At 44.5% G+C, this 14,395-nt stretch overlaps 1 protein-coding gene across 1 annotated transcript; it reads right to left on the reverse strand.

The window, feature by feature from the left end:
* Positions 1 to 690: 690 nt before the first annotated feature.
* Med31 (mediator complex subunit 31) lies at positions 691 to 6,463 on the reverse strand. Its single transcript, XM_048367131.1, has 4 exons — positions 6,332 to 6,463; positions 5,574 to 5,651; positions 5,203 to 5,299; positions 691 to 1,068 (listed from the first exon to the last, which is right to left on the reverse strand). The coding sequence occupies exons 1-4, from the start codon at positions 6,459 to 6,461 to the stop codon at positions 876 to 878; spliced, it is 498 nt and encodes a 165-aa protein (XP_048223088.1). The 5' UTR covers positions 6,462 to 6,463; the 3' UTR covers positions 691 to 875.
* Between the last annotated feature and the right edge of the window lie 7,932 nt (positions 6,464 to 14,395).

The raw sequence follows: 14,395 nt of genomic DNA on the forward strand, positions 1-14,395 counted from the left end.
TGTCAATTTCTGTTTTATGACTTAAGAGATCCTTAATTCCAGTCTTCTTGCTCTGTGGGTAAGAGGGTCTCTGCTGATCTAGGACTGCTAGGTGCTAGATTGTGGGAAACAGTAAATGCTGAGCCATAAGGTCGCCCTTAGAGAATTGGAACACCATTCTGTCATGCTGAGCATTACAATGGCCAGTTTCCACCCTCCAGATCTAGGAGCCGGTAGGTAGCCTATGCAAATTGGTTTTCTTTCACCTCTTGCTTACAGAAAGTTGCCAATCCTAGAACTGCTCCCTCCCAACTGATACCCTTATCTCTTTGAAGTAGTCTCTTTGATGTAGGACCTTTCTGCTTGTACTCTCCTGTTTGATGATGAATTAAGGCCCTGTCCAGGGGACCCTGAGCATCTATTGCTGGAGAAAGGCAGCCGGTCCCCTGGGACCCCGAAACCAACTCCATGGTCCAGTCTCCATCCTTGCTTTGCTCCCGGCCTTGCTCCCAGGTGCTCCCGATGGTTTGCAACAGTAGATGGGCTTGCCAAGGCCCATGTCAGAGTCAGCTAGGCTTATAGAATTCAGCACATTGGTATATTTGGTGCCCTTTCCCTCCCCCATACCCACTGCTTCCTTAAACTAGTCTAAAGCACCTAACATTCCATTCTTACTCAACTGATTCTGTGTAAAAACATACAGACCCAGAGAAAGCCGAACAATTCTTACTGAACAGAAATAATCTATTAACAATAAAAAGTTTGCTAATTAAAAAGCACACTAAGATTCCAGGTGCTACTACAATCAAGGTAAGCAGAAAGAGAAGTCTGGTCTCTACTGTACAAGAGATACATATTATATACACATCATAAAAGCCTGGTCTGTTTCCTGTTCTTCATTTTCCTGACGAATTATTCTGCTGTTGCTGTTCTGCCAGAGCCTGCTGAAGACGCATCCGCTTCCGGGAATAGTGTTGCCAGTGTAGGATCTGCTGTTCATCAATGAATTTTGCACACTGGGCATTCACCAGCTCCTTCCGGAAGTGTTCATATTGGAGCAATTCTAACATGTGTAAACATTGAGGGTACCTGGGTTTAAGTTTATAAGTTAATGATCAGCATAACTGAAGTCAATGATGACAAATTCTAGTAAGATTACTCAAATAACTGTGTAGCCCATTAATGTTGCATACTTTGGTAATACAGGTTCCTATTCACCTATACAGAAAAGCTAGTCGTGAAAAATCTTTATTAGGGAAAATTTTCAAAAGTGAGAACATTTTCAATTCAAACATTCTCAAGGCCATACTGCATAGTAAATGGTAAGCAGAGTCAAACTTTGGAGATAAATGCCTGTCGTTCTACTCTATTGGTTTCCAAAGTGAGGAACATGAACAGTTCAGAAACTATTTGTTCAATTTACAGCTATTGATTCTCCACTCATTAAAAAGGTAACTTTCATTTAAAATGGACTCAGCCTCAAAAAAGAATTTCTACATTGTGGTAGTAAACACCTGTAATCCCAGTAAATCAGGAGGCTGATATGGGAAAACCCTTTAAGTTTGAAAATTAAACTACATACAAAAAACAGTTCTCATTTTCCACAGAGATTCTAGTAATTCTAAAACTATTTGAGGATGGATCAAATAAACAAGTACACTATATAAAGCCAAGTTTTTGACTAAAAAAAAAAAAAAAGGGGGGTGCTTACAAGGTAAGGAAAGGGAAGGCTATGGTGGACCTTATCACACTGGAACTGAAAACAGTAGTACGTACTTCTAGCTTTTATTTTTCCTGGTACTGAGGCCCTGGGTGATGTCCCTTTTTCACTCAAGGCTAGTGCTCTACTACTTGAGCCACAGCTCCACTTCTGGACTTTCTTTTATTTTTTGGGGGGTGGGGGGTTGTTAATTGAAGAGTCTGATGGACTTTCCTGCCTGGGCTGGCAAGTATCTTCAATAATGCTAAAACAGTCTCAAAGTATTTCCCCACGAGACACTTCAATACATAAGGAAAAAGTTAACTATAAGGAGTGGAATCTAGAAGGCAACACTTTAACCAAGTGTTTTAAGATTAATATCACTTGACTGTAGATAATGTAAAGAACAAAATGCTTGTCTGTAGTGGTTATAGAAAATAAAAGGTCTAAGGCCTCAGGTGGGCTCTATAGGCTAGATTAATTTGTTAAAAAAGCAGAGCTTAGGCTTTTGGTCACTGTAATGTGTTTTTATAAGAGGTTAACATTTAGAGTACCTGTGTGATTATTATTTCAACTATATAAATGACTTCAAATTAAAAAGAAGAAAATTTCAAACTACTAAAATACAAAACTATAATATGCAATTCACCAAAATAGAGATAGTTTGTAGACTACAGCAATGCTTCTTGAGCTAATATGTATATGAATACCACTTATTAAAATTCTAGCTGACACAGGTAGCTTATACTTGCAATCCTAGCTTAGTCGGGAGCTGCAAATGAGAGGATTGCAGTTCAAAGTTATCTGGCCCGGCACAGGTTTTTAAGTCTCCTCAATCCATAGTTGGGTACAGTGGGTTATACCTATCCTAAACTACATGGGAGACTGAGATTAGAAGTATCAGTTTCAGGCCTACCAAGGCAAAAAAAAGTCCGAGACTCATCTCAACAGAGGGAAGCTAGACACAGTGATGTATGCCCAGCATTCCAACAACTATAGGAAGTCTAAAGCAGCAGAATTTTAGCAAAAAGAAAGGTGTAGGCCTAGCTCAAAAGTAATGAACAGGGATAGGAATGTGGCTTAGTGGTAGAGTGCTTGCCTAGCATTTATGAAGCCCTGGATTCCATTTACTCAAGGGGTAGAGTGCTAGCCTTGAGCAAAAGAAGTTCAAGAACAATGCCCAAGCCCCCCCCCCCTGTTCATCAACCCCCAAGATTGGTAAAACAGTGTAATGAGCAAAAAATTGGTTTGGAGGTTTGGCTCAGTGCCCTACTAAGGGCAAGCCCCTGAGTTCAAACCCAAGACCTACAAAGAAACCCTATAGGGTTTTGGTTCTGTAGGTCTGGGGTGGGGCCTGAGCTATGCATTTCTAAAAAGCCTCCAAAAGATATGAAGCCTGCAGGCAGGTCTCAAGCAACACCACAGGGCCAATATTAAGTTGTCATTCCAAGATATTAGAATTTGCTACTTAGAAAAAAAATAACACTGTAATTGTTGGTTGCCTAGGTTCTACTCCCACTGGCCTTGATAGTTTCTCATAACAATAGCAGTAGTTTAAAAGTTCTAGGTCTGGGCTGGGAATATGGCCTAGTGGCAAGAGTGCTTGCCTCGTATACATGAGGCCCTGGGTTCAATTCCTCAGCACCACATATACAGAAAATGGCCAGAAGTGGCGCTGTGGCTCAAGTGGCAGAGTGCTAGCCTTGAGCAAAAAAGAAGCCAGGGACAGTGCTCAGGCCCTGAGTTCACGGCCTAGAACTGGCCAAAAAAAAAAAAGTTCTAGGTCTGTGTACCAAGTGGGTGTCCTTCAGCAAGGTATTTAATAAAGGTATTTAATAAAGTTTAATAAACTTCAGTTACCTGTAAAATGTGACAACTGACTCCAGCCAGATGCTGACCTGGAAAACTGTTACCAACTCTTACATTTTTTAAAGAGCAGCTAGAACTCTGGACTGTTACATAAAACCTTCCAACCTTTAATTTTGGCAATTATTTTTTAAAATGAAAAGCTTTGCAAGATTTAAATACCCAAGGGATTAATTTGCAAGCTCTTGAAATTTAAGTTTCTAAATGGCAGTTGTCTCCAAGAGGACATACTCTGCTCTGATATCCAAAAACAAAATCAGGAAGAAGTTAAAACTACAAAGCTGCACCCAGATGGAATAATGTGTGCTTAATGGAAACATCCAGCCAGAGTAGATGACCATTGTCCAGTAACACTGTAGGTGAGACTGACACTTGAAGATGGTTAAAGTTTCCAAGAAGGAGTTTGTAAACCTGAACATCTCATAAATTGCAATCTAATAAGGAAGTCTTTCTTTTGGATTACTGTTGCAGCAGAAACCAGAGTTTGGGATAATTCATAATTCAGACAAGTGACTGAAAAAGAACAAATTGGAAACATTTTTCTCTAACCTTTTTTTTTTTTGAGGTTTTACTATGAAACACTGCTGACCTTGTATTCCCTACACATATTTCTCAATGCACCACCACACCCAGCCCGAAGTTTTATTTTTTTAAAATAAGTTCACTATTGCCTGGTTAAGACAAAACAGAGGTATGGGTTTCAGCTTCCCCTCCCCCACATCATTTAAAGAGAATAGGGGGCTAGGATGTAGCTCAGTGGCAAAGCACTTGCCTAACGGTGTAACATCCCCACAGTTAAAAGGGAAATAGTCTTATGGTTTTGCTTAAAATAATCCTTAAGGTGAGTGGCTAGTGAACATTCTGAAATGTGTGTCTGTGTTTATGTATAAGCAGTAATCCTTATTAGCACATTTATTTAGCACAATGCTCAAAACATAGGAAGCCCTAAAAACAGCAGCTCTAAAACTCAAGTAAGGGCTGAGAATATGGCCTAGTTGTAAAGTGCTTGCTTCACATACATGAAGCCCTGGGTTCGATTCCCCAGTACCACATACACAGAAAAAGCCAAAAGTGTTACTACGGCTTAAGAGCTAGAATGAAAAGAAGCCAGGGTCAGGGCTCAGGCTCTGCGTCCCAAGCCCCAGGACTGGCCAAAAAAAAAAAAAAAGACTCAAAGATTCCTCCTCCAAAAATACTTTCCATTCAAGTATCACTTTTGGAATACTCTTTAATTTTCAGTTTATGGCTTAGTCACTGCATTTATAGAGAGCTTCCTTGGGATTCGAAACTCAGAGAGATGGAAAGAGTAGCAAGACAAGACTGAGTCACACAAATCATTAGCTCAAGAAGAGAGACTAGATTTTTACCCTCTAGAAGATGGAAGGCCACTGAAAGGTTACAAGCATATCCTGATTTACATTTTTATAAAAAGAAGTTGGCTTCTGTGTTAGTTTTCCTTTGGTTGGGGCCCAGGGGCCAAAGAGTCATTAATGTAAGCAGAAATAACCAATGAGTGGATCATTGCAGTAATCCAAGTTAGAGATAACAAAAAGAGAAATTCAAAATTCTTTTTCCAGTGTGAAAGAAGATTGCTAAATATCAGTGCTTTGGATTATAATAAAATGTACATGTCTTTAGGATTATAAAATTAAACTTACTTTAGATACTTGGCATATTCTGGTTCTTTCCAGTAAAGCAAGTACTTAAGATAGTTAACAAAAGCTTTGTCTTTGAAGTAACCTCTTTGGGCAAGAACTGAAAGGCATAAAAAACAAACTATAGGTCAAACAATCTTTGGACTACTGTCTTGTGACCTTTAAAATAAAGACTCGAGTTACTTATCCCCACCACTAACACAATGAGTTCAAAACCCAAGTCTATTTTGCTTAATTCTACACACCAGCATAAGAAGGATCCCATTCAATTAACAGAGAATGTATAAAAGTAAATACTGCTATGAACTATATCCCTTTAGTCAAAAATCATTAATGGCTAGCAATCCAACGGAATGAGGTACTCAACAACTTACAATTTAGGTAATTTGGATTGGCTAAACACTGCACAAATTCCAACTCCAACTGAAACCGAAGTCGATTTCCAGCATCATCTAGAAGACAGCAAAAATCATCCAAAATAAGTAATACTGATTTGTGGAAAGGAAAAATCAGTAGAGAAACGTAATGCTGACATACACTTCAATTTACAGAAAAACAATGGCAGTCTTTCTAAACTTGGTGAGGGATGAGAAGCCTTGACAATCCAAGAAAATTGGGTCCCTGGTTAAAAAGTTAGAGGAGTTTCTCTGGAGTAAGCCACTAAAGAAGAAAACAGATGGGGGGGAGGGGGGGCGTGCCTATAGTGCTAGCTACTCAGAAGGCAGACGTGAGGATGGAGATTCGATGCCAACCCAGGCACAAAAGTCCGTGAGAAATGAGCCGCAGCAGCAGCAGAATTCCCAACTTTATCAACGGTGTTTCCAAATCATGCAAACTCTGTGAGGAGCAAAACAAACAAAACACAGAAGCGGCTTCAGATCTAATCCTTGCCCTTACTCTGGTGACTGATGGGCTCAGGAGAAAAGATATGCTAACCTACCAAATTCTGGAGAAAACCAAGGAAAAAGGCGAAACTGCGTCTGCCCCCGGCGTTAAGAAAGCCCTGAGCCGTGGGTTCCAACTCTTAAGCCGCCGATAGGCAGCTTAGGAGGCCTGAGGATGGAGAGAAGGCCGGTACCGAAGCGGGAAAGGACGGTTCCCTCCGCGAGGATCGGAGCGCGGGGGTACCCACCTGTCTCCATAGCGACGGCGGCGGCCATAACAAGCGAAGACGCGGGCACCGCCAGCCCCACACCGCAGACACGGAAGTGCTGTGGTAGCTCCGGAAGCGACGGCTCCGCCTTCCGGTCGCGGGGTAGCATGGGAGGTGGGGGCGGGCACTCCGAGGTGGGATCCCCTCCTCCGCTTCACCCCGCCCACCAGTTCTTCCCTCGTGACACCGCCCCATACGTCACCACGCCACGCCCCTCGTTGCGTCACTCCCGGCGTCGCCCCGCCCGCCCAAGCCGCTCCCGAATTGGGGCGGGGGGCGGGGGGGTCGGCGGAGCCAGGACGCTGAACGGTCGGGGCGGCCCTGGTTCAGGAGGGGCTGTTCAGCTCCACGGGACTCAGGGCCTGTCCCGGGTTGGGTTGCAGCGCACTGGCGGGTGACCGTGTGTTTTCCAGCCTTGCGCTGCGATGACGTAACGCACAGTTCTGATGTCATTTCTTACCCTGGGACGTTGAGGCGTGAACTAGGATGCGGGGTGGGGGTGCGGCACGGGGGTTCTCCCGAGACAACCTGACACCTCACCCCACGGGGGACCACGGGCAGAGACCTCAAGAAGCCGCCCCCGAGTGGTGGTGGTGGCCTGGAGGTCTCCTCCCACCCAGCACGTGGGGATTTGCTCCAGCCTGGCACAGCCTCCTCCTGAGCAGTCAGGCTCCCACCAGAATGTAAAAATGCCCCTCTGGTCCTGCGCCTGGACAGAATCAGCCAGCTGCCAGGAGGCAGCCACCATCTTTGCTGAGGTTGAAGTCAGGCCCCACCACGTGAACCCCATTTTAGAATCGAACCCTGAGCCAATCAGATTTGTACCTGTGTTCTAATCTTGCTTGCACAGCTGATTGTTGTAACCTTGTTCTTTGCCTTTATAAGCCCTGTGTAATCACAGCTCGGGGCTTCCTCCTAACCTCCGCTGTGTCGGTGGGTAGGACGAGGCCCGAGTTGGCAGCTCGTTAAATAAAGCCTTGCCTTGCTTCTGCATTTCGGAGTGTCTGAATCTCGGTGGTCTTCTTGGGGGTGGTCTTGCGACTTGGCACAACATTTGGGGTTTCGTCCGGGATAGCCCCAGAGACCCCGAGATCCCAGACTCTGAAGGTAAGAAAACAGCGCTGTTCATTTGTCTTGTCTGTTTTGCTTTTGCTTATACATGTAGGGCGCGAGTCAGTTTGGTTTTTGGCTGGAACTGACCAGGAGGGCCTCCTAAACGAGACTCAACCCGCCCACCTTGTACTTGGGTCTGCTCCTTCTGCTTATCTGGCAGGAGGTTGTGGGCCAACTCGGGTCCACTCCTTCTGCACCCTTGCAGGAGGTTGTGGGCCAACTCAGGTCCACTCCTTCTTGCAGGAGGTTGTGGGCCAACTCGGGTCCATTCCTTCTGCACCCTTGTAGGAGGTTGTGGGCCAGCTTGGGAGATCTCCAACTCGTAGCTTTTCTTAGGCCTGTGTGTTTTCCTCCTTTTGTATTAATTGTTTGTTTTCTGTAGCCTTTTGGACTGAACATCTGATCAGAGCTATGGATAACGTTCTATCTTGAGGACCTCCATCTAGCCCCCTAGACTTGATCCAAGCTCACTGGAGGGAGGTTAAGAAGGTAGCTCATTTTTGTGTGTTTCTTTCTTGCACTGTGCCTGACAAACGGATGATGGGGAACGTTCCTTCCCACTCCCCTGGACTTGACTTTAGATCATTGGAAAGATGTACAGGGATGGTTCACAGAGTGTGAATGTCCACAAAAAGAACTCTGGGGGGACCCCCACCCAGCCTTCTTAAGCAGAAAATTGTTCGGTGCGCTAAAATGTTTTACTAAGACTAAAAATGTTTTACTAAAACTATCAAGCCCTGGAAAATGAGGCTGGAGAATGCTAAAATCATTTGTTAAAGGTTTTTGTCTTAAAATGTACGGCCGATGCTTATTCAGCGCACTTTAAGATCTTTTGAAAATGTATGTGTGTGTGCATGTGTGAGTGTGAACATGTTCAAGGCTGCAGTATGGTGCAAAACTAAGTTTAAATTCAAAGGTCTTCATGCCATGCAGTAACTGGGACTGAAGAAAAAAAAAAAAGAGGCTCTTTTGAAACAAGCAGCCTGTAAGCAAAGGGCGGCACCTGGTTTCAGAATGCCTGTGAGCTTCAGTTTTTCTGATGCAGATAAAAGCTAAAGTGTTGTGTTAGTGTTAAAAAGGCTTTGGAAATCAAGAATACATTTCTAGATAAGAAATTTGGAAGTAAAATTGTCCTAAATAATTATTGCAAAGTGAGAAAAGGAGAATTATGGCTACCAAAATGTTTAATTGCCATTCCAGCTTCTTTGTAGGTTTTTTTGTAACAGTTTCCAGCAGGCCCACAGAGAAGCACAGGTGATTCTTACAAGTTTGTCAAGATCTAATACTGACCCTTAATAAGTTCCAGGTAAGATAGCATGCTTAAAAACTACTTCTGTGTGGACCACCTTGTTGCTTATAATTGGAGTAAAGTGGCCCCTTATAAGACTCATTGATCTGAATCTGCGGTTCGAAGCCAGCCCGGGCAAAGAAAGGTCCCTGTGAGAGACTTGTCTCTAATCAGCCAGCAGAGTGCTGGGAATGGAGTGGTGTGGAGCTCAAAAGTGGTACGGTGCTAGTCTTGAGCTGGAGAGCTGAGGGACAGCACTCAGGTCCTGAGTCCAAGTCGAAAGTCACTCCTCCTGGGACAAAAGTGATAGAGCATCCAGAGGCAGTAAGCCACTGCTTGGATGGCAGAGATGGTGTCAGATCCTAGAGTCACTACTGTTGGCCTTTCAAAAGTTAATCAAAGCCGGGAAGTCCCAGAAGAATAGTTCATAAGCATGCCTTTCCAATGCCCATGTCTGTCTACTGGGCAGGAACTTGCCAGTCATCTATGATAGTGGTTAGTAAGGGGAAGTTTGTCAAATGAGAGGATAGATTAAAATCTCACCACCACCACCACCACCACCCGCCCCCCACCCCCAACATTTACTCAAAGCTCTGACTGGCAGTAAGAATTTTAAGCTGATACATCTGTTTAGGAAAGAAAGCTTGTAGACCTGAGATTGTGTCCTTATTGAGATCTGTTAAAGGCCTGTCAGCTTGCCAATGCCCCCAATCAACAGATTACTAAAGGAGCTCGCCTCTGTGGGAATAGGCCAGGTGTGTATTGGGAAGTAGATTTCACAGAAATTACAAATATTTGCTAGATTTTGTAGACACCTTTTCAGGATGGGTTGAAGCCTTTCCAACAAAGCATGAGACTGCGAATGTAGTGGCTAAGAAGATCCTGAAGAAATCCTACCCAGGTATGGCTTCCCATCCACCACTGGGTCAGACAACAGGCAGACTTTTGTCTCAAAAGTAAGTCAGGGAATAGCTGCAGCACTGGGGAGGGATTGGAAATTGCATTGTGCTTATAGACCCCAGAGTTCAGGACAGGTAGAAAGAATGAATCGGACTCTAAAAGAGAACTTAACTAAATTGGCCTTAGAGACTGGCGCAGACTGGGTGTCACTCTTTCCTTTTGCTCTACTTAGGGTAAGAAATTCTCCCTATCAACTTTGCTTTACTCCTTTTGAAATAATGTACGGGTACCCTCTGCCCATTATCCCTAGCCTTCAGACTGAATTGCTTGCTGATTTGGATGATACTGAATTTTTGTGTAAACTTGATTATTTGCAGCTCGTGCACAAGAAAATGTGGCCCCAACTTAAGGCATTATATGATTCTGCTTCTGTCCCTACCCCCCATTTATTCAGGCCAGGAGATTGGGTGTTCGTCCGGAGGCATAACCCCAAATCCTTAGAACCACGATGGAAGGGACCCTATGTGGTGCTACTGACTACTCCCACCGCCCTTAAGGTAGACGGCGTCACCACTTGGGTCCATTGCTCCCACACCAGGCCAGCTGAACCTTTTGCCCTGGATGACAACTACCGTGATGGAACATGGGAGGTCTCCAAGCACCCAACTCAGCCGCTTTGCCTTCGCCTCAAGAAAAGAAAGTTAGACTGAATATTGTTATAATTTTCTTTTTGCCTTCTTTCCTTACTACCCTGGCTAGTGTTGATGTTATTTTGGCAGCTCACTCCAAAGTGAGGTGACCCCCTTATTTTAGGTAGTTTTGGGCTTGCTCAGGAATACGGGTATAGCCACCTGACCCTTAGAGCACAGTTGAGAAACTATACAGCTAATGGTAAGTCTGTATAGCTGAAAGTTAATTTTCAGTTTGCAGTAATCCTGCAGTCCCTTGGAAAAGTAGACTAAGGTTATAGGTTCCTGGCTAGGTAAGGTCAACGCCCCTGAGTCAGCCTGAAGAAATTACAGAAGATGGATGATCTTCACCCATCAGCCCCCCTTTAAAACCGAGGGACCAAGAGTTATTTTTGGATACTACTTTTGGCCCTACTGGCCCATGCCTTACCTCTATATCATCCCCTAGACATGCAAGCCATTGAAATGGACAGAATGGAGCCATGATTGGCTCCCAAGGTACCAAAAAGAAAAAGGGGGAAATGAGGTGCCAGACTTTGAAGTCAGGCCCCACCACGTGAACCCCATTTTAGAATCGAACCCTGAGCCAATCAGATTTGTACCTGTGTTCTAATCTTGCTTGCACAGCTGATTGTTGTAACCTTGTTCTTTGCCTTTATAAGCCCTGTGTAATCACAGCTCGGGGCTTCCTCCTAACCTCCGCTGTGTCGGTGGGTAGGACGAGGCCCGAGTTGGCAGCCCGTTAAATAAAGCCTTGCCTTGCTTTTGCATTTCGGAGTGTCTGAATCTCGGTGGTCTTCTTGGGGGTCTTCTTGCGACTTGGCACAACATGCTTTCATGGAAACAACCCTTAGATCCATAGAAGGAAAAGCCAAACTGTGTTTTTTTTAATTCCGCCAACTCTTACCTGACCTTACTGTGCCTTGGACCGTCTGTATTTCAACTTGAAGCTGACATGTTCTAGACAGTGTATGACCCAGTGGTTGGAAGACAAAAGCTATTTGATCCTCTGAAGCAGATGAGTATTATTGGGTTCTTAGAGAAACTTCGCCATTTGAATTTGGGAAGAGGGCCCAAACAAATTGTCACCAGACGCAGGTGAGGATTAGTGAAATTTTCCTCCCAAGCTAGGCTCTTTTCACTTAGGGTCCTTGATTTTGATCGCAGAATAAGAGCTTCTGGACACGCCACCATGGTAAGAAAACTTGACAGAGCTCTACTGAGTAAGTAAGCAGACAAGCAAAAGGGCAGGGGCACGCACGCTCTTAACAGATTGTGGGTGTTCTCACAGAGATAGGGACACATTCAGCTTTTTAACTATTGGGGTATTTATATGGTAAGGCAGGGAGTCTGACTTCAAAGTTAAGCGAAGCTACTTGTTTTATCTTTGCTCTAATTATTCCTGGTGCTACTTTCTGAGTTTCTGGATGTTTGGGGGCATTTCTTCCAGGTCATCTTGCCATAAAACAGATCCTTATCCTTGAGATAAGGAAGGTGCAAGTTTTGGATGTAAGGTCCACCCTGGGAGGGCTCCATGAAGGTAACCCCCACCTAGTTAAGTCTCCACCCAGTTGCCCCTCCCCTGAGGTCTCATCCTAATCTACCACGCCCAGGTGACCACGCAGGCCCTACCTAGGACAGGGCCATCCCTAGGGCAGGGGCAGGGAGGTGTAGCCAGGTGGATTAGGATGTGACCTCAGGGAAGGGTAACTGCCTCCAGGTATGCTGGTTACCCAGGCAACTGGGTAGAGACTTAACTAGGTGGGGGGTATCTGCCTGGAGCCCTTGCAGGGGACCTTACATTGGGGAAGCATTTTTTCTCAGGAAGGCATACATTCTGTCTGACAAGTGTTAATTCTTGGGATGAAGAATGCACCCTCGGGGCTGGGGATATAGCCTAGTGGCAAGAGTGCCTGCCTCGGATACACGAGGCCCTAGGTTTGATTCCCCAGCACCACATATACAGAAAACGGCCAGAAGTGGCGCTGTGGCTCAAGTGGCAGAGTGCTAGCCTTGAGCGGGAAGAAGCCAGGGACAGTGCTCAGGCCCTGAGTCCAAGGCCCAGGACTGGCCAAAAAAAAAAAAAAAAAAAAAAAGAATGCACCCTCAAGAAGGAATGCATCCTGTTGTCTCTCTTCCTTAAGTTATCCTGTCTCATTTTCTCCTAAATGACGTTGTTCTCTTAGTCTTAAGGGAACTACATAAAGAATATTTCCTGTATTTGCTGCAAGCTGTCCATACCTCATTTTTCCCTTGTCTATCCTGCTTCTGAAGAGTGAAGGTAAATCTTTGAGGCAGCAGTGACTCCATTTTGAAACCGTAACCATCTTGTTGTTTATGTTGGACTGTAAAAACTAGACTTGTTTGTGCTGAAACTGTTGAGCTGCAAATTCCTTAAACAAAGCTATCTTAAAGCCAGCCAGGCCCCACTCTGTGCCTGAAACCTTGGGCCTACATAAGCTCTGAGAAATGGCCATGCTGGCCAAAGATAAACAAGCACTGTGAGCCCATTCAGGCCACCAAATACTCCACCTAACAGGGCAGGTTGTCAGAACCCAGACAACCAAAGGACTGTTTTGGTAACTTCTGTCCACCCTGGAATGTTTTTACCCCAGAGCCAATCAGGTCTGTAAACACCTGGTTATTGTAACTTTGTGGTTTTTGCCTTTATAAACCCTGTGAGATTTCAGCTCAGGGTCCTCCTCCCTATCTCCGCTGGATCGGTGAATGGGACAAGACCCAAGCTGCAGCTTGCCTGAATAAAGCCTTGCTTTTGCATTTCAGAATGTCTGGCTCTCGGTGGTCTTCTTGGAGGTCATCTCGCAACTTGGGGCATAACACTTCAAAATCACAGCCTGCTACAAACCTAGAGTGCAAGGAACAGTTTCATGAACTATTAATTGGCCCTCATTTATATTTAATAAGTTATTTATGCTAAATCTTTGGACCTTTATACCTCCACACAAATAAAGATACATTTACCAGTGATCTCAAATAATCCTTTAGAAGGAATGGGTTGTCTAGGGGAATGGCTCAAAGAGAACGATTGCCTAGCACTGGACATTGGGCTTGAACTGAGGGTCTCAAGCTCTTGCTTAGCTTTCTCACTCAAGGTTGACACTCTACCACTTGTGCCACACCTCCACTTCCAGCTCTTTACTGGTAAATTGGAGGTGTCTCAAATTTATCTTCCCATACTAGCTTTGAACTGAGATCTTCAGATCTCAGCCTCCTGAGTAGCTAGGTAACAGCTGATAACAGCACCCCACATGGGGCTGGGTTTCAGTTCTCAGCACTGACAAAAATAAAAATAATTGAAAGGAAATGTAAGAGGTAATTGAAACCTGACTGAGATTTGAGGAACATAGAGGAGGTAGAGGGTAGATACAGTACCTTGACTATATGAGGCACCCTGCTCTGGTACTTGAACTGTAATGGTGGAAAAGACAGTTTCTACCTCTGGTGAAAGGCAGACAAAGTTGAGAAAATAAAACAGTTTTATTGTGATTAGCTCTGCAAAGGAACAGTGAGCAACGTGAGAGATAGTGGAGGCAGAAAGGTGCTTTAGATAAGATGGCCTTGAGGAGTAAGTAAATCTGATTTGAGATTGGGTGGAAGGGGCCAGGAAAAGTGAGTCATAGCAAGATCTAGGGGAAGAGCATGTACTCCACCGGAATAGCAAGTACAAAGGGCAAATGGAAACAAGCATGTGATGTTTAAGAAACAAAAAGACCAATGTGGCTGAATTTAGTAAGTGAGGGAGAGTAAGGTATGGAAGTTTTTAAAAGTAGTCAGGGGCTGGGAATGTGTCTTCACAGTAGAGTGCTTGCCTAACATGCATGAAGCCCTCCCTGGGTTGGATTCCTCAGCACCACATAAACAGAAAAGGCCAGACATGGTGTTGTGGCTCAAGTGATAGAGTGCTAGCCTTGAGCAAGCCAGTGACAGTGCTCAGGCCCAGAGTTCAAGCCCCTAGACTGGCAAAACAAACTAACAAGAACAAAAGTAGTCAGAAGCCAATTTATACAGAATCTTGTAAGTCACAGTAAGGAA

This window comes from Perognathus longimembris, chromosome 17 (assembly GCF_023159225.1).
Source record: "Perognathus longimembris pacificus isolate PPM17 chromosome 17, ASM2315922v1, whole genome shotgun sequence".
Classification (NCBI taxonomy): domain Eukaryota; kingdom Metazoa; phylum Chordata; class Mammalia; order Rodentia; family Heteromyidae; genus Perognathus; species Perognathus longimembris.

Coding starts and splice junctions, on each gene's coding strand:
- Med31 (XM_048367131.1), bottom strand. CDS start 6,461: ATGCTACCCCGCGACCGGAAGGCGGAGCCGTCGCTTCCGGAGCTACCA. Junction 5,652..6,331: donor CGCCGTCGCTATGGAGACAG/GTGGGTACCCCC, acceptor GCTGTCTTCTAG/ATGATGCTGGAAATCGACTT. Junction 5,300..5,573: donor CAATCCAAATTACCTAAATT/GTAAGTTGTTGA, acceptor TATGCCTTTCAG/TTCTTGCCCAAAGAGGTTAC.